The following is a 14055-nucleotide window of genomic DNA, read 5'->3' as shown; positions in this document are numbered from 1 at the left end:
AATTCTTTTTACAATATCATTGATCTAAAACAAACAATAACATATATTTATTCTGATCTTTAAAATTATTATCTGATAATCCTTAAAGTATTATAACATTTTTTGAAAAATTAAAGTTAAAAAGTGTCAGTACCTTTCAAAAATATTCTGACAATAAGGATGCACTGAAGACGATAAGTCATCCTCAGAAATGTACATTGCGATACAATTAAAGTTAATCAATTAAGACACCATTAATTAATGAGAATATTGAAGATTTTGGTTGTAAAAGTAATTGTTTTAGTATTTCTGTCTAAAAAACAAACAAACAAAATAATTAAGGGTCCACTGTAAAAATTGAAAGTCTCTCAAAATTGAGAGGCGATTTGCAAATAATCGTTATCGTCTTTTTTCGAAAATCCACTTTTCCTAGTGTTCTGATTAATATTTTGTGCATGTAACAATAAAGTATATGTTTTAGTAAGATGATAATACATTCTATCACTTCAAATCACATAAAAATTGCAAAATCAGCGAGTTTTATAAGAACATGATTTTTTCGAATTTTTTTCGCTTCTGGATGCGTGTTTTGAAAAATAGATATTTTCGAATTTTGATTTTAATTTAAGTATAAATTTTATATTAGGGATTTTTTTGACCTATTTCCAATCATTAATTCCTAAGTTTTTCTAGGAATTTAATTGAGAAGAAATTAGGAAATTCGCTTTAATGCCATTACATCCTAATATTGTGATGCATGTAGTTTATATTTATTGAGGCTAATGCCGGAATATCGTGCATTTTATAAAAAATTCAAAGAATTGACAATTGGATAGCACAAATTTAATTCTCTAGACAAAGTATTATTGTTTATATATTCAAAGCATTATCCTTCGTTTTGAAATGTTGGCCAAAAATTTTCGTGTTATTTTTTGTGTTTCAGCATAAATTATATATTGACTTATGAAAGATAAGCATTTTATTCATTATCATAAAGATATACCAAAACAAATTGATAAAATTTAAAAAAAAGTGTATTTTAGTGGGTATTATTCTGGCCAATGCCCATTTTTAAACGATTTAATATTGACCATATCAATAGCCGACTCAATGTAAAAATTTAGATATTATTTTTTTCATTATTCAAACTTTGATAAATTTTAGTATAATGAATGATTTTGTTTCGTGTATGATACAGAAATGAAAAGCTTGATTAATATCATTTTGCATTTTTTCAAGAATGTTAGAGTACATCTACATTAAAAAATCGGATTCGAATTGCGATACTGCATCAAATTGTTGCACATCTGATAAGGATCTCAAAAGAGTAAAGTTAATTTTTTGTGTTTTTTTAAGTTTTGGGCCTTAGTAAAAACACCATCTTGAGCAATATTTTTGGGACGACGATAGGCCTTATTTGGCCTTACAGTGGACCCTTAAATAAAAAATTAAAGTTCATAAGATATTGCTTCATTGACATATCTCTCGTAATCATCATCAATGTAGTTATAAGAGCTATTACTACACAAATGGATGCACAAAGGCTTTTTCCCGTTTAAATCTCCGAAAAAGTCACAGAAACATGTTTCAATTGGAAGAGTCAAGAACTGTAGTTTATCTTGGACTAAGTTAATCAGTTCATCATCGTATTCAATGAATGAAGATTTGTGCATCATTTCAAAATAAATTTTTCTAAGCAATGAACTGGATTTTTTCTGTTGCCAATTAACAAAATTAACAAATGAAAGTGCAGAACTATGATATGGCCTGAATTTTCTGGCATTTTTCATCTCTTCACTCATGAAGACTTTGTTCGAGACTTTACTAGTATCATTTGAGATATCTGGCATAGCAATGACAGAGTCCTTCAAGTTAAGCTTAAGAAATCTTCCTGCATTTCCTTTCCAAAACAAATTTTGGTTCAAAATCAGAATATTTTCGATGTTTGGCGGCAAAACAATATCCAACAATAAGAATTTGAATATCTGCTGCTGTAAATCATAGTTTTCTGGGACAATATAAGTTGGTGGGAAAATAATTGGAACAAATTCAAAATCAAACTTGTTAGATTTAATTGGTATGTTAGATCCAACGATGTAGAACTTAGTTTTCAGTTGTGTATTCTTCACAAGTGAGTAAATCATTGTCATTAACTGAGAACTTGAGTTAAAATTGTTCGTTGTTGATACATATACGTTCAAAAGTTGGTTATCAGATGGATCAACTTCAAATTGTTCGCCATTATGAATATAATCAAAATTATATTGAGAAAATGAGTCAACTTTAAAGGATTTGCCTTCTAAGCCTCTTACATTATATGCTCCTACTCGTAAATTCGTCATAAAGTATCCTTCTTCCGAAATTCGAAGTAATTTGTTGTTAATTTCAACAAAATTTTGACGAATATTGCATTTTGATATGGATCCAATCGATTTAACAACAACTTTATTCGATTCTCTCTGCACAATAAAGTTATTCGGATACTTCAAAATGAAATTTTCGTTGTCAACATCGATACAATCGGAGTTGAAGTCGAAAAGATGTCTATACTTCATATGCTCCGGAATTTCATTCACCAAACTTGGCGTTAATACAATTCTAACAGAAGTTAAATTATAATTTGAAAGAATTTTAAGCAATTCGAGCCATTGTGATGCTGTTTCATCAAATGGATTCATGTACAGATCTATTTTGAAAGGTCCATTTCCTTTTGTCAAGATTAAATTTTTTGGTATTTTTGGAATTTCGACTTCAGAAATTATCGATCTGGAAATAAGGACTTGTCTCCACATGGTGAGATAAAGCGATATATTGGATTCATAATCATCATTGATCAAATTTGATTTCAAATCGTTGATATAAAAATTAATCAAATTATAATCGATGAAATAGTTAAATATCTGAGCACCAATCAGAACGCAAGTATTATATTCTCTTGATCTAATAAATTTCTTCAAAACTTTTGAAGGATTTTGAATATGATGCAAAATTATTGATAAAGAAGCAGATTCAATGCTTTTAACGTAAGATTCATTAATGTTTCCAAACAGGAACACGTGAACTCTCTGAGTTTCATTCTGATTCATATAAATAATTTCAGATTCTTCTAATTCTTTGAGAATCAACAATTGTTGATCAATACTAAACCTTGATATATCAGTATACACTTTTTCAGAGTTAATGGCCGTTAAATTCAATTTATCAAGAATTATTGATTCATTTTTCATTTGATCATTAAAAATAGTAACATTTTCCAATAGCCCCTTCTTTTGTAAGCTTCTTGTCATCTTTTCATACATCATTGGAACTTTATCAATAGTTTTTGTTATTGAATCAGTAAATATCGGATTTCCATTAACAAACATCATGTTTTCTGTGATGTTATGCTTATTTATGAACGATAATATCTCATTCAATGATGAATATTCACTAGTTGACGGCTCCATGACAAAATTAAGTAAATTCCATGAAATTTCGCAGCCAATTTTCTCATAAGCATCTTTATATCCAATTTCCAGACCATCAAGAAGAAACTGAGTGGCAGTTCTACCTCCGAAATACCTCAAAATCGTCTTAAACGCAAATGCAACTTCAATTTCAGTTAAATTTGAAGCCCTGAATATAGGAAATGTTACTATTGTTAACATTTGTGGTAACTGTAATTCATCCAGGGCTTTTTGAAGAATTTTTTTGGCTAATTTATCAAATAATTTAATAAATAATTGAACAGTTAATAAATTTTTCTTTGTATAAAATATATCTACACCTTGTCTCTTTAAATCAACTTGAAGATCCCATTTTTCAGCGATTTGATTTGCAAAAACGTCTCTAACAACAGCTCCAGCATATAGACTTGGCGTTTCAACGTAAATTGGCTTAGAACTTCCTATTTGCACCTCATGAATTCTTTCTATTTGTTCTTTTGTAAGATTGAACTTTGAAATAACTCTTTGAAACTTAAATTCTTCAATTAATGAATACAAAAAGTCATAAATATGTGTTTTGACTTGCCTTGAGTTAATCTCGAGGATTGCATTATGACGTGGCATTTTTATCGATTGAAATTCTTTTAATAAAGAATTATTAACTGAAGAATTTGCGATTTTCTGACTGTAACTTGGGAAATTTTGTAGTATGTCTAGTAAATAATCGTATTTGTTTGTGGAATCTGAAATATTGGAAAATATATGACTGATTATTTTTGATTTGAGACCAGGAGTGTTTTCACTTGGAATTTTAGTCTTTTCTAGGACCTGAAGACCTTTTAATACCGGATTTCTTTTATTATTTGGATATTTTAAGGAAGTTTTTGGTTGGAAAAGTCTGAATTTAAGACTTATTAAAAGTAAACTATAAAATTCTGGATCCATTTTGAGTTTTAGTTGATCTAATAGTTGATTTTCATCTATTTCATGATTATTAAACAAAGATTGTTCGATATTTTTATAAAACTCTTGATCAATTTCGCGCAAGAACATTCTAATTTCATCTTTTCGACTACAGTCTGCCCAATCGCCGATCATCTGAAGTTTTATTGATGAGGCAAAGATTATCAAAAATATCAACATAAAAAATTGAAAGATTTTATATGGAAAAATCGATTATTCATTTTAAGCATATATAAATAATTAATGTTATAAGGTTGCCAAAAAAATTATCGATACAAAAATTTTTTTTGCTCTGTTTTCCGATCACCCAAATTTCTGAATTTTATAGGGTGTCCAAAGGTGTGTTTAGCACAAACCTGAATACTGCGAATAGAAATAAACAAGTTACATATATATAAAGTTTATTTAAATATAATCACCATTGGATTCAATCACGCGTTCGCAGCGATCGATCCAGGCTTGAAAGACGCGCTTTAAATCATCATGAGAAAATTGCTCAAATTGCTCTCTTACAAAATTTTCAAGATCATCTGGACTCGCGAATTCGCGTCCTTCAGCTCTCTTTTTTAGCGTGCCGAATAAATAAAAGTCAGAGGGTGTAATATCAGGTGAATAAATTGGGTTTGGAACAACTTTGACATTGTTTTCCACCAAGTAATTCATTACCTTATGACTTTTGTGAACTCTTGAATTATCAAAATGAATTGCAAACTTTTGTTTTTGTTGTTTGGATTTCTCAAACTCATCAGAATTGATAATTTGAGTAAGAACATTGTCAATTAGATACTGAGCATTCATCGTATTAGGTTTTTGAAGAATATCAATTGCGATGATGCCATTCACGCCCCAAAAAACCGACAACATCATCATTGGTGTGTCAATTTTTTTCTTCGGGAATGTTTGCGGATTTTCATCCTTCGGGATCCACATGATTTTGGCTTCTGTTGCATATTGAAACCAAGACTCGTCCCCTGTTACTAAAAAGCGAAACTTCTTGGATTGATACGCACCCAATATAGAGAGGAGCTCTTTCGAAGATTGGACTCTAGATTTTTTTGAACTGAATTAAGGTTGTGCGGAACCCAACGTGTATACGCTAGTTTGTAGTTTCAAATAATTGTGCAGATAATAACTGACTGTTGTACGTGGTATCTTTGTCATCTCCTCTATCCTTCTGAGTGATGCTCTTGGTCTTCATCTAGCGCTTGAAGAATTGCTTTGATTTTTCTTTGATCCGGCGATTTTTTGTCAATTTTTATGATGGGCGCCTTTTTGTTCATGAAGTGATACATCCTAACATGATACGTTACAGTGGAATAGCTAGGAGCATCCATACCGAAGCATTTACCAATGTCTCGTAGATTTTTACAGTCTTTGCATTTTTTTGCAAGAGCGAGGAGATGTTTTCTTTATGATTCATTAAAAAAATGAAAAAAATCCCGCCAAAATTTCCCGCGAAACCGCCTCTTGTCTCAAAATTCATTTTATATCCAGGCATGGCGCCAAAATACAACATACTCATCATATACATATATTCATATTTTTTATTATATATTTATAATCAGCATATATCTCCTTTAATAGTCTCATATAGAGCGCTGTGCTAAACGCACCTTTGGACACCCTATATTTTTTTTTTCTAAAAAAAAAGATGATGAACGACCTTCTTTATCTACAACACCCAAATCCTAAACCTCAGTGGGTAGAACATATCGAGAGTATTATACAGCAACTCCTTAGTGTTCAAGGCACAATTATCGTTCATAGATCCAAATTATTTGCTTTAATGGATGATTTCAGAGCTCTTCACAAGAATTTCGATCCAGATATTCATGCTCCACAAGAAAAACTTAAGCAAGCAAGCAGTGAATTAGTCGAAGCAATCAATAAAACAAACCAATTAGCTTATTATTCATCTACCGCGCATTGGAGCCAACCAGCCATTACATGGCCATCTAGTTATATGCGCGACAACATACGCAGAATTAGAGAAGATGTACACGAAAGCTTAATTATTTTTGGCTGTAGAAATTGTCCAAACTTTTTAATTAGCGAGGAACAGTTAAACGCACAGAATGATGTTGATATACTTCAACTCAAAGGCTCTCTTATGGAATATTTAGCGCAAGTTCAAGGGCAACCACAAACCCCACAAATGCAAGGTGTTATTTCACTTATAAACGAGCGATTACGATCCATCGGACCATTGGAAGGCATCCAAGATGGTCCAGCATTAGTTTGTGTCCCTCCATTCTTACCAGCCAAATTAAATTACGTTTTGAGCCACGATGCCTTCACAATAGGCAACACCATTGGCACAGGAACATTCGGATCCGTCCATATCGGTACAATGAACGCTACAAACCGCAAAGTTGCTGTCAAAGTGTTAAATACCCAAATTTTAGGTGGTCGACAACTTGAAACCTTCAAAAGGGAAGTTTGGACAATGGCCACTCTCAACCATCCATCGATTCTACGCCTCGTAGGTGTTACTTTGACCCCGCCTTTCTGTATTGTCACTGAATTATTGAAAGGATCACTTTACGACCGCTTAAAATTCCTTTCTCCGACCAAACGATCGATAATTGCATTGAAAGTTGCCCAAGGAATGGAGCAACTCCACGCCGCGAGGATTATCCACAGAGATCTCAAGAGCGCTAACATTCTTTTAGACGAAGACGACATGCCACGTGTTTGTGACTTCGGATTGGTCGGATTCAAGACAGGAGCAACAAGAACAGGATATGTCGGAACTGCTCAATGGATGGCACCTGAAGTTTTGAGGTCATCTCCCTTTTACGATGAAAAAGTCGATGTTTATTCATTTGGTGTTTTACTGTGGGAGATGCTTACATTGCACGAACCGTATTCCGGCATGAAACAAGAGCAGATTGTCATGGGAGTGATAGAAAGTGGATTAAGACCTCTTATTCCTCAAAATTTCAGTCATTCCAAACTTGTTCAATTAATTGAACGTTGTTGGAGTGAACAACCATCAATGAGACCTCCTTTCTCAACAATAGCAACATTACTGATGCAAGCGGACTTCCACTTCTTCGGAACAAACGAAACAGAGTTCCAAGCAGCGAATCCAAGCACTTTGATATCAATAAATCTCGTTCAGGCGTATGATAGTTGTAACTGGTCGAGATTTGAACAATTATTAAAGTCTGTGACAAGGGAAGAAACTGAATCAGATACACAGTTATTACCTGTTATTATTACTTTGTTTTCTGGTTTGTCTGTTGAATTACAATCCTATTTAGTTTCGAAATTATCAACAATGGTTGATTTCGAAGTTTTCATCGCTCAATCTGGATATAATTTCATTTTGTCGATGTTTAACATGGCTCCTCAAGTTGTTTCTAGTTTAGTAACTGCTCTGAGACAGGTTGACTTGTCATCAAAATGTTTCAGACAAGTAAAACTAATTGGTTGCCTCGCGGACTCTAAAAACTCTGACGTGACACAGTTATGCGCTGATTTGTGTGAATATAACGATATCGCTGATTATATCGTCAAAAATAAATTGCCACTGAAAAATGTCAATGACAAGGAAGTTATATGGCTTTATAATAACTTGTTGATGCACGCGCAACTGGCACCAATCATAGCTCAACAACAGGAACCAATAATGATAGCTGCAGCAAGAATTAATGATTATCCACTCGAAATTTGTTTGATGCTGGAAAGTTTTCCTTTCAATGAGACACATGGAAAGATGGTTCATGATCTACAGTTGATAACTAAGCTCGCTGCTATAAGCGACATGAATTCTAGCGCATTAAAAGTTATTAACGCATTGATCTTGACAATTCCTGCTGAATTCTTGAAAGATGAGAAGAACATAATAGAAAGAGTTGTTAAAAGACACAGAGTGTTGTTCAAAGCATTGGAAATGAAGCTGACAGAAGAATTAAGTATAAAACTTCATCCAATCGATTGGTCGACTATGAATTAGTTATTATATATATTGTATACTATTTGTTTATTTGTTTGTATCATGATAAAATATTATTTTGGTCATATTTCTTTGTATTTTAATGGGATGAGCAAACATCAGGTCAAAATGTCTCAAAACTAATGATAATATAGTTAATTTTTGTATTTAAAAGTTTATTATTGAGAAATATTTTTTATCTATTGACATTTTAAGGCAATTGCTTGAATTAACTACAATGAAAATCATGAAAGATGCAAGTATTAATGATGATATATGTATTTCTGCATGATACTGTAATAATCCTATTCTATGTTTTTGTTATTTCATTATAAAAGATGGATATTTTAGCAAAATGAAGTGAGTATGAATTTTAAAATGATACCGTAGCTTACAATTAATAGTTATTCTTCATAGTTTGTATTTTTGATGGGAAAACCAAAAGCCTTGGTAATTTAGGGATATCACTGAATACAAAATCATATACTAAGGTCAAATAAATGAAATGCTGGACTGAATTTGTTTTCCGATAGATTGATACAAATCGATTGATTTTTTCACTCGAAAAGTGAAAGATTTAGGAAAACTGACAACAATGATATGATCAAAAAGTTTTACTTTATTTAATGTTTGTATTGATGGACGCACAACTTAACCGGAATCCGAGAAAAAAAAATCAATATTAAATCTGATCAGTTTTATAAAATCATAACTTCAATAAAAATAAATAGAAAGGTTCTTAGATAGTAGATATCGAAAATACCGTTGACTGTAAATTACTCGAGAGTCATTTGTGCTTCTGCAGAAGGGTTATTAAGCTTCAATGCAGCGACGCGAGTAGCCGGAGCAGGATCTACCCACTTGCAGTTAGCAATGGATTCTTCTGTTGCATCTGCTGTGAACTGACCGTTTTGATGATAAATCAAATGGACATCACGGAAATCAACATCGGCATAAGCTTCTGGAGATAATTGCTGCTGAGCTTCTTGCTCTGACATATCAACAAAACCATGCCTTGAGAAGTTTCCTTGTTTATGGAATAAGGCGCCATCAACGCATTGAATAGAAAGGAATTTGGCAAATGGGTGCTTGTATACTTTGATAATGCGGTTGTCAACCCAGCATACACCGATGATTTTTGTTAAGCTTGGGAAAACTTGAGTAATACGGAGGCAATTCCAAAGCTTGTGCTCAAAACGGCGTGTTACGGAATTCTTCTTGCTGAAATACGAATCATGAAGTGCTGATACAGAAGTTAATTTATAATTTGCCCATGTGGATTTTGGAATAAATTGAAGTCCAATGGGATCAACGACCTCAGTAGTACAAAGAGCTGCTGCTGAGTCTGAATCACTAAGAAATGTCTGGAGTGCTATTAATTCATTAGCATTTAATTGGGATTGCTTGTCGCCGGATTCCATTACGAAAAGTGTCAAACGCAGTTTTTGGCGCCAAATTTGAGAGACCCTTCATTTCCTTTTAACTTCTCACTTTTCGACATTTTCGACACTTTTCGTTCCCCGCGCTTTCTTCGAACTACTTTTTGGTGGACCAAATTTTTATTGTATAGACGATACTGTTTTTATTCAGCGGTTTTCATTTAAAAATTTCAAATCTACAAAGTTGAAAAATCGTTTTTATTAAAGTTGATATATACTATTAATATATGAAAATTAAATTAAGGAAAAATTAAGAGCATTCAAAATTATGAATTTGAGAATCTGCTCAAAATTATGAATAACATTAAAATGAACAATGATAGATCAAAAATCTATCGATAAATCAAAGATTGAAAATATTTTTTGAAAACAAGAGTTGCAGGGATTTTTGATAAGATCTATCATACAATGGAAATTAATAATATTTCAGTTTTTCGATTCATACAAAATTCAGTTTCTGAATTAAAATTTGAAAAATATGAATAACAAGATAAGCTTATTACATTAGTATAAAAATTTTAGATCAAACCTTGATTAAAAATTAATTGTAATGCAAAATTTACGATTCATAATCCAAAATGTTTCGATTCATTATTTATAGAAGCTATAGTTGAATATTTACACATTCAGCAATTTTATTATATTTTTTATCCAGGAACTGAAAATTTTGAATTACGAATATCATATTTTTATTCTAAAGTAATTTCAATTTTAATTTCGAAATATATTTACATTTAGATACAATATAAAACTGGATTATGAAAAATATAAGACTTTAGCTTTATAAAATAATACAATATATTTATGAACATCAGTTAAATCAAGTTGTACTATATTCATTAATGGAAACTTCAATAAACCAGTTGATATTGTTTCTATTAACAAAATCATTGATATATCAATATTCTTTAATGCCATACAAATTCACCAATAAATACACAATATCTTCGCAATTTGATGATTTTTCAAATGGAAAATGTTGTTTTCGATGTAATTTCAAATACAAATTAAAAAATACTGTGATAAATCAGGAAACATTACTGAACTATTGAACCAAAGTTCTTTTGATAGCAAACAAAAGAGGTAGGGCAATGATAGAAAATTTTTGGAAAAAAAGTTCGGAGATCTTAAACGTATCATATTCCCTGCATGGTTTGGTATCTTCCGCCATGCGTTGTGCTAAACATATTGACACTTTCCAATAATTAATTTATGGTATGAGTCACAGAGTTAGATTATAAAAAGAAAGTAAATAATTGCAATTAGAAATCATATATGTCGGAAATCAAATGTTGATGAGCAGAAACCTTTTACTCATCATAAAAGAGATAAATCACTAAAGATTTGTATACATTAAAATTTGATATTTGGTGCTCGAAAACTGTCTGATGGGACTCCTCCAAAATGAACCAATCTATCGCTGAGGACCAAATATCAAAATTGCAACATCAACTTTGTGCGGTGAAACCCGTCCTTGTTCAAAACGGCTGAAACTGGTCGTGGCAATATCGTCGGGATTTAAGCAGTTCAAGAATTAGAGTTTACTGTTGTATGTTATTCCTTAATATTAAAATTCCTTTTTATCTTTGATCGATAAGTATATATTCTGAACATGCATATAGATCATACTTAGTAGTTAGATCGATAATCTATCATTTATTTATGGTTTCCCATACATTTTGATTTAAAGATTAATAGATTTGATAAATAATTATTAATTAGTAAGGTATCATTGCATTACAATTCAATCTGTATGTTTTTGTTCCATTTTTTTACTCTTAATTTTTCAATGACTTATTATTGCTTTTGAAATTAATCATCATTCATCGTTCTCTTTGAAACCCACAATGACCTTATCAAAACTTAATTTTTAATTCAAAATCTCAAAAGAAAAATCATGAGGATATAATAAAATGTACTAGTTGTTAACTATGATGCTTATATAATAATGAAATGAAATGACCTATCAATATTGCACTTTGCCTGTCAAAAGTTCTTCGCATCTCTTGAGGTGTGAGGAAGTTTCTCGACAGAGGAAACTTTCATATCGAATGTTGCCTCTGTCGAGATGTATGTGACAGGCAAAGTGCAATCACCTATCAATATTGCACTTTGCCTGTCAAAAGTTCTTCGCATCTCTTGAGGTGTGAGGAAGTTTCTCGACAGAGGAAATTTCATATCGAATGTTGCCTCTGTCGAGATGTATGTGACAGGCAAAGTGCAATCACCTATCAATATTGCACTTTGCCTGTCAAAAGTTCTTCGCATCTCTTGAGGTGTGAGGAAGTTTCTCGACAGAGGAAACTTTCATATCGAATGTTGCCTCTGTCGAGATGTATGTGACAGGCAAAGTGCAATCACCTATCAATATTGCACTTTGCCTGTCAAAAGTTCTTCGCATCTCTTGAGGTGTGAGGAAGTTTCTCGACAGAGGAAACTTTCATATCGAATGTTGCCTCTGTCGAGATGTATGTGACAGGCAAAGTGCAATCACCTATCAATATTGCACTTTGCCTGTCAAAAGTTCTTCGCATCTCTTGAGGTGTGAGGAAGTTTCTCGACAGAGGAAACTTTCATATCGAATGTTGCCTCTGTCGAGATGTATGTGACAGGCAAAGTGCAATCACCTATCAATATTGCACTTTGCCTGTCAAAAGTTCTTCGCATCTCTTGAGGTGTGAGGAAGTTTCTCGACAGAGGAAACTTTCATATCGAATGTTGCTCTGTCGAGATGTATGTGACAGGCAAAGTGCAATCACCTATCAATATTGCACTTTGCCTGTCAAAAGTTTTCGCATCTCTTGAGTGTGAGGAAGTTTCTCGACAGAGGAACTTTCATATCGAATGTTGCCTCTGTCGAGATGTATGTGACAGGCAAAGTGCAATCACCTATCAATATTGCACTTTGCCTGTCAAAAGTTCTTCGCATCTCTTGAGGTGTGAGGAAGTTTCTCGACAGAGGAAACTTTCATATCGAATGTTGCCTCTGTCGAGATGTATGTGACAGGCAAAGTGCAATCACCTATCAATATTGCACTTTGCCTGTCAAAAGTTCTTCGCATCTCTTGAGGTGTGAGGAAGTTTCTCGACAGAGGAAACTTTCATATCGAATGTTGCCTCTGTCGAGATGTATGTGACAGGCAAAGTGCAATCACCTATCAATATTGCACTTTGCCTGTCAAAAGTTCTTCGCATCTCTTGAGGTGTGAGGAAGTTTCTCGACAGAGGAAACTTTCATATCGAATGTTGCCTCTGTCGAGATGTATGTGACAGGCAAAGTGCAATCACCTATCAATATTGCACTTTGCCTGTCAAAAGTTCTTCGCATCTCTTGAGGTGTGAGGAAGTTTCTCGACAGAGGAAACTTTCATATCGAATGTTGCCTCTGTCGAGATGTATGTGACAGGCAAAGTGCAATCACCTATCAATATTGCACTTTGCCTGTCAAAAGTTCTTCGCATCTCTTGAGGTGTGAGGAAGTTTCTCGACAGAGGAAACTTTCATATCGAATGTTGCCTCTGTCGAGATGTATGTGACAGGCAAAGTGCAATCACCTATCAATATTGCACTTTGCCTGTCAAAAGTTCTTCGCATCTCTTGAGGTGTGAGGAAGTTTCTCGACAGAGGAAACTTTCATATCGAATGTTGCCTCTGTCGAGATGTATGTGACAGGCAAAGTGCAATCACCTATCAATATTGCACTTTGCCTGTCAAAAGTTCTTCGCATCTCTTGAGGTGTGAGGAAGTTTCTCGACAGAGGAAACTTTCATATCGAATGTTGCCTCTGTCGAGATGTATGTGACAGGCAAAGTGCAATCACCTATCAATATTGCACTTTGCCTGTCAAAAGTTCTTCGCATCTCTTGAGGTGTGAGGAAGTTTCTCGACAGAGGAAACTTTCATATCGAATGTTGCCTCTGTCGAGATGTATGTGACAGGCAAAGTGCAATCACCTATCAATATTGCACTTTGCCTGTCAAAAGTTCTTCGCATCTCTTGAGGTGTGAGGAAGTTTCTCGACAGAGGAAACTTTCATATCGAATGTTGCCTCTGTCGAGATGTATGTGACAGGCAAAGTGCAATCACCTATCAATATTGCACTTTGCCTGTCAAAAGTTCTTCGCATCTCTTGAGGTGTGAGGAAGTTTCTCGACAGAGGAAACTTTCATATCGAATGTTGCCTCTGTCGAGATGTATGTGACAGGCAAAGTGCAATCACCTATCAATATTGCACTTTGCCTGTCAAAAGTTCTTCGCATCTCTTGAGGTGTGAGGAAGTTTCTCGACAGAGGAAACTTTCATATCGAAT

The 14055-nt window shown here is 33.3% G+C and overlaps 4 protein-coding genes and 1 pseudogene across 5 annotated transcripts, besides 3 other annotated features; 1 reads left to right on the top strand and 4 right to left on the bottom strand.

The window, feature by feature from the left end:
• Nucleotides 1–320: 320 nt before the first annotated feature.
• Nucleotides 321–1414: a mobile genetic element.
• A 13-nt stretch (nucleotides 1415–1427) lies between these two features.
• TVAGG3_0617340 (UDP-glucose:glycoprotein glucosyltransferase protein) lies at nucleotides 1428–4547 on the bottom strand (the record flags this gene model as incomplete). The annotated part of the gene is made up of 1 exon (XM_001319366.1): nucleotides 1428–4547. The coding sequence occupies one exon, from the start codon at nucleotides 4545–4547 to the stop codon at nucleotides 1428–1430; it is 3120 nt and encodes a 1039-aa protein (XP_001319401.1).
• A 145-nt stretch (nucleotides 4548–4692) lies between these two features.
• Nucleotides 4693–5994: a mobile genetic element.
• TVAGG3_0617330 lies at nucleotides 4773–5898 on the bottom strand (annotated as a pseudogene). The gene has a single exon. A coding segment is annotated over exon 1 (1126 nt).
• Nucleotides 5995–6019: 25 nt separating the features above from the next.
• On the top strand, nucleotides 6020–8389 carry TVAGG3_0617310 (protein kinase protein; the record flags this gene model as incomplete). Its single annotated transcript, XM_001319367.1, has 1 exon — nucleotides 6022–8328. One exon carries the CDS (start codon nucleotides 6022–6024, stop codon nucleotides 8326–8328), a length of 2307 nt encoding a protein of 768 aa, XP_001319402.1.
• A 613-nt stretch (nucleotides 8390–9002) lies between these two features.
• Nucleotides 9003–9771, bottom strand: TVAGG3_0617300 (transcription-initiator DNA-binding domain ibd family; the record flags this gene model as incomplete). Its single annotated transcript, XM_001319368.1, has 1 exon — nucleotides 9084–9728. One exon carries the CDS (start codon nucleotides 9726–9728, stop codon nucleotides 9084–9086), a length of 645 nt encoding a protein of 214 aa, XP_001319403.1.
• A 1926-nt stretch (nucleotides 9772–11697) lies between these two features.
• Nucleotides 11698–14055: part of a mobile genetic element that runs on past the window's edge.
• On the bottom strand, nucleotides 11733–12014 carry TVAGG3_0617290 (uncharacterized protein; the record flags this gene model as incomplete). Its single annotated transcript, XM_051240220.1, has 1 exon — nucleotides 11733–12014. One exon carries the CDS (start codon nucleotides 12012–12014, stop codon nucleotides 11733–11735), a length of 282 nt encoding a protein of 93 aa, XP_051086807.1.

This window comes from Trichomonas vaginalis, chromosome III (assembly GCF_026262505.1).
Source record: "Trichomonas vaginalis G3 chromosome III, whole genome shotgun sequence".
In the NCBI taxonomy this organism is placed as follows: domain Eukaryota; phylum Parabasalia; order Trichomonadida; family Trichomonadidae; genus Trichomonas; species Trichomonas vaginalis.
Note: the sequence above shows the minus strand (reverse complement) of the source record. Positions and strands in the feature narration are given on the sequence as shown.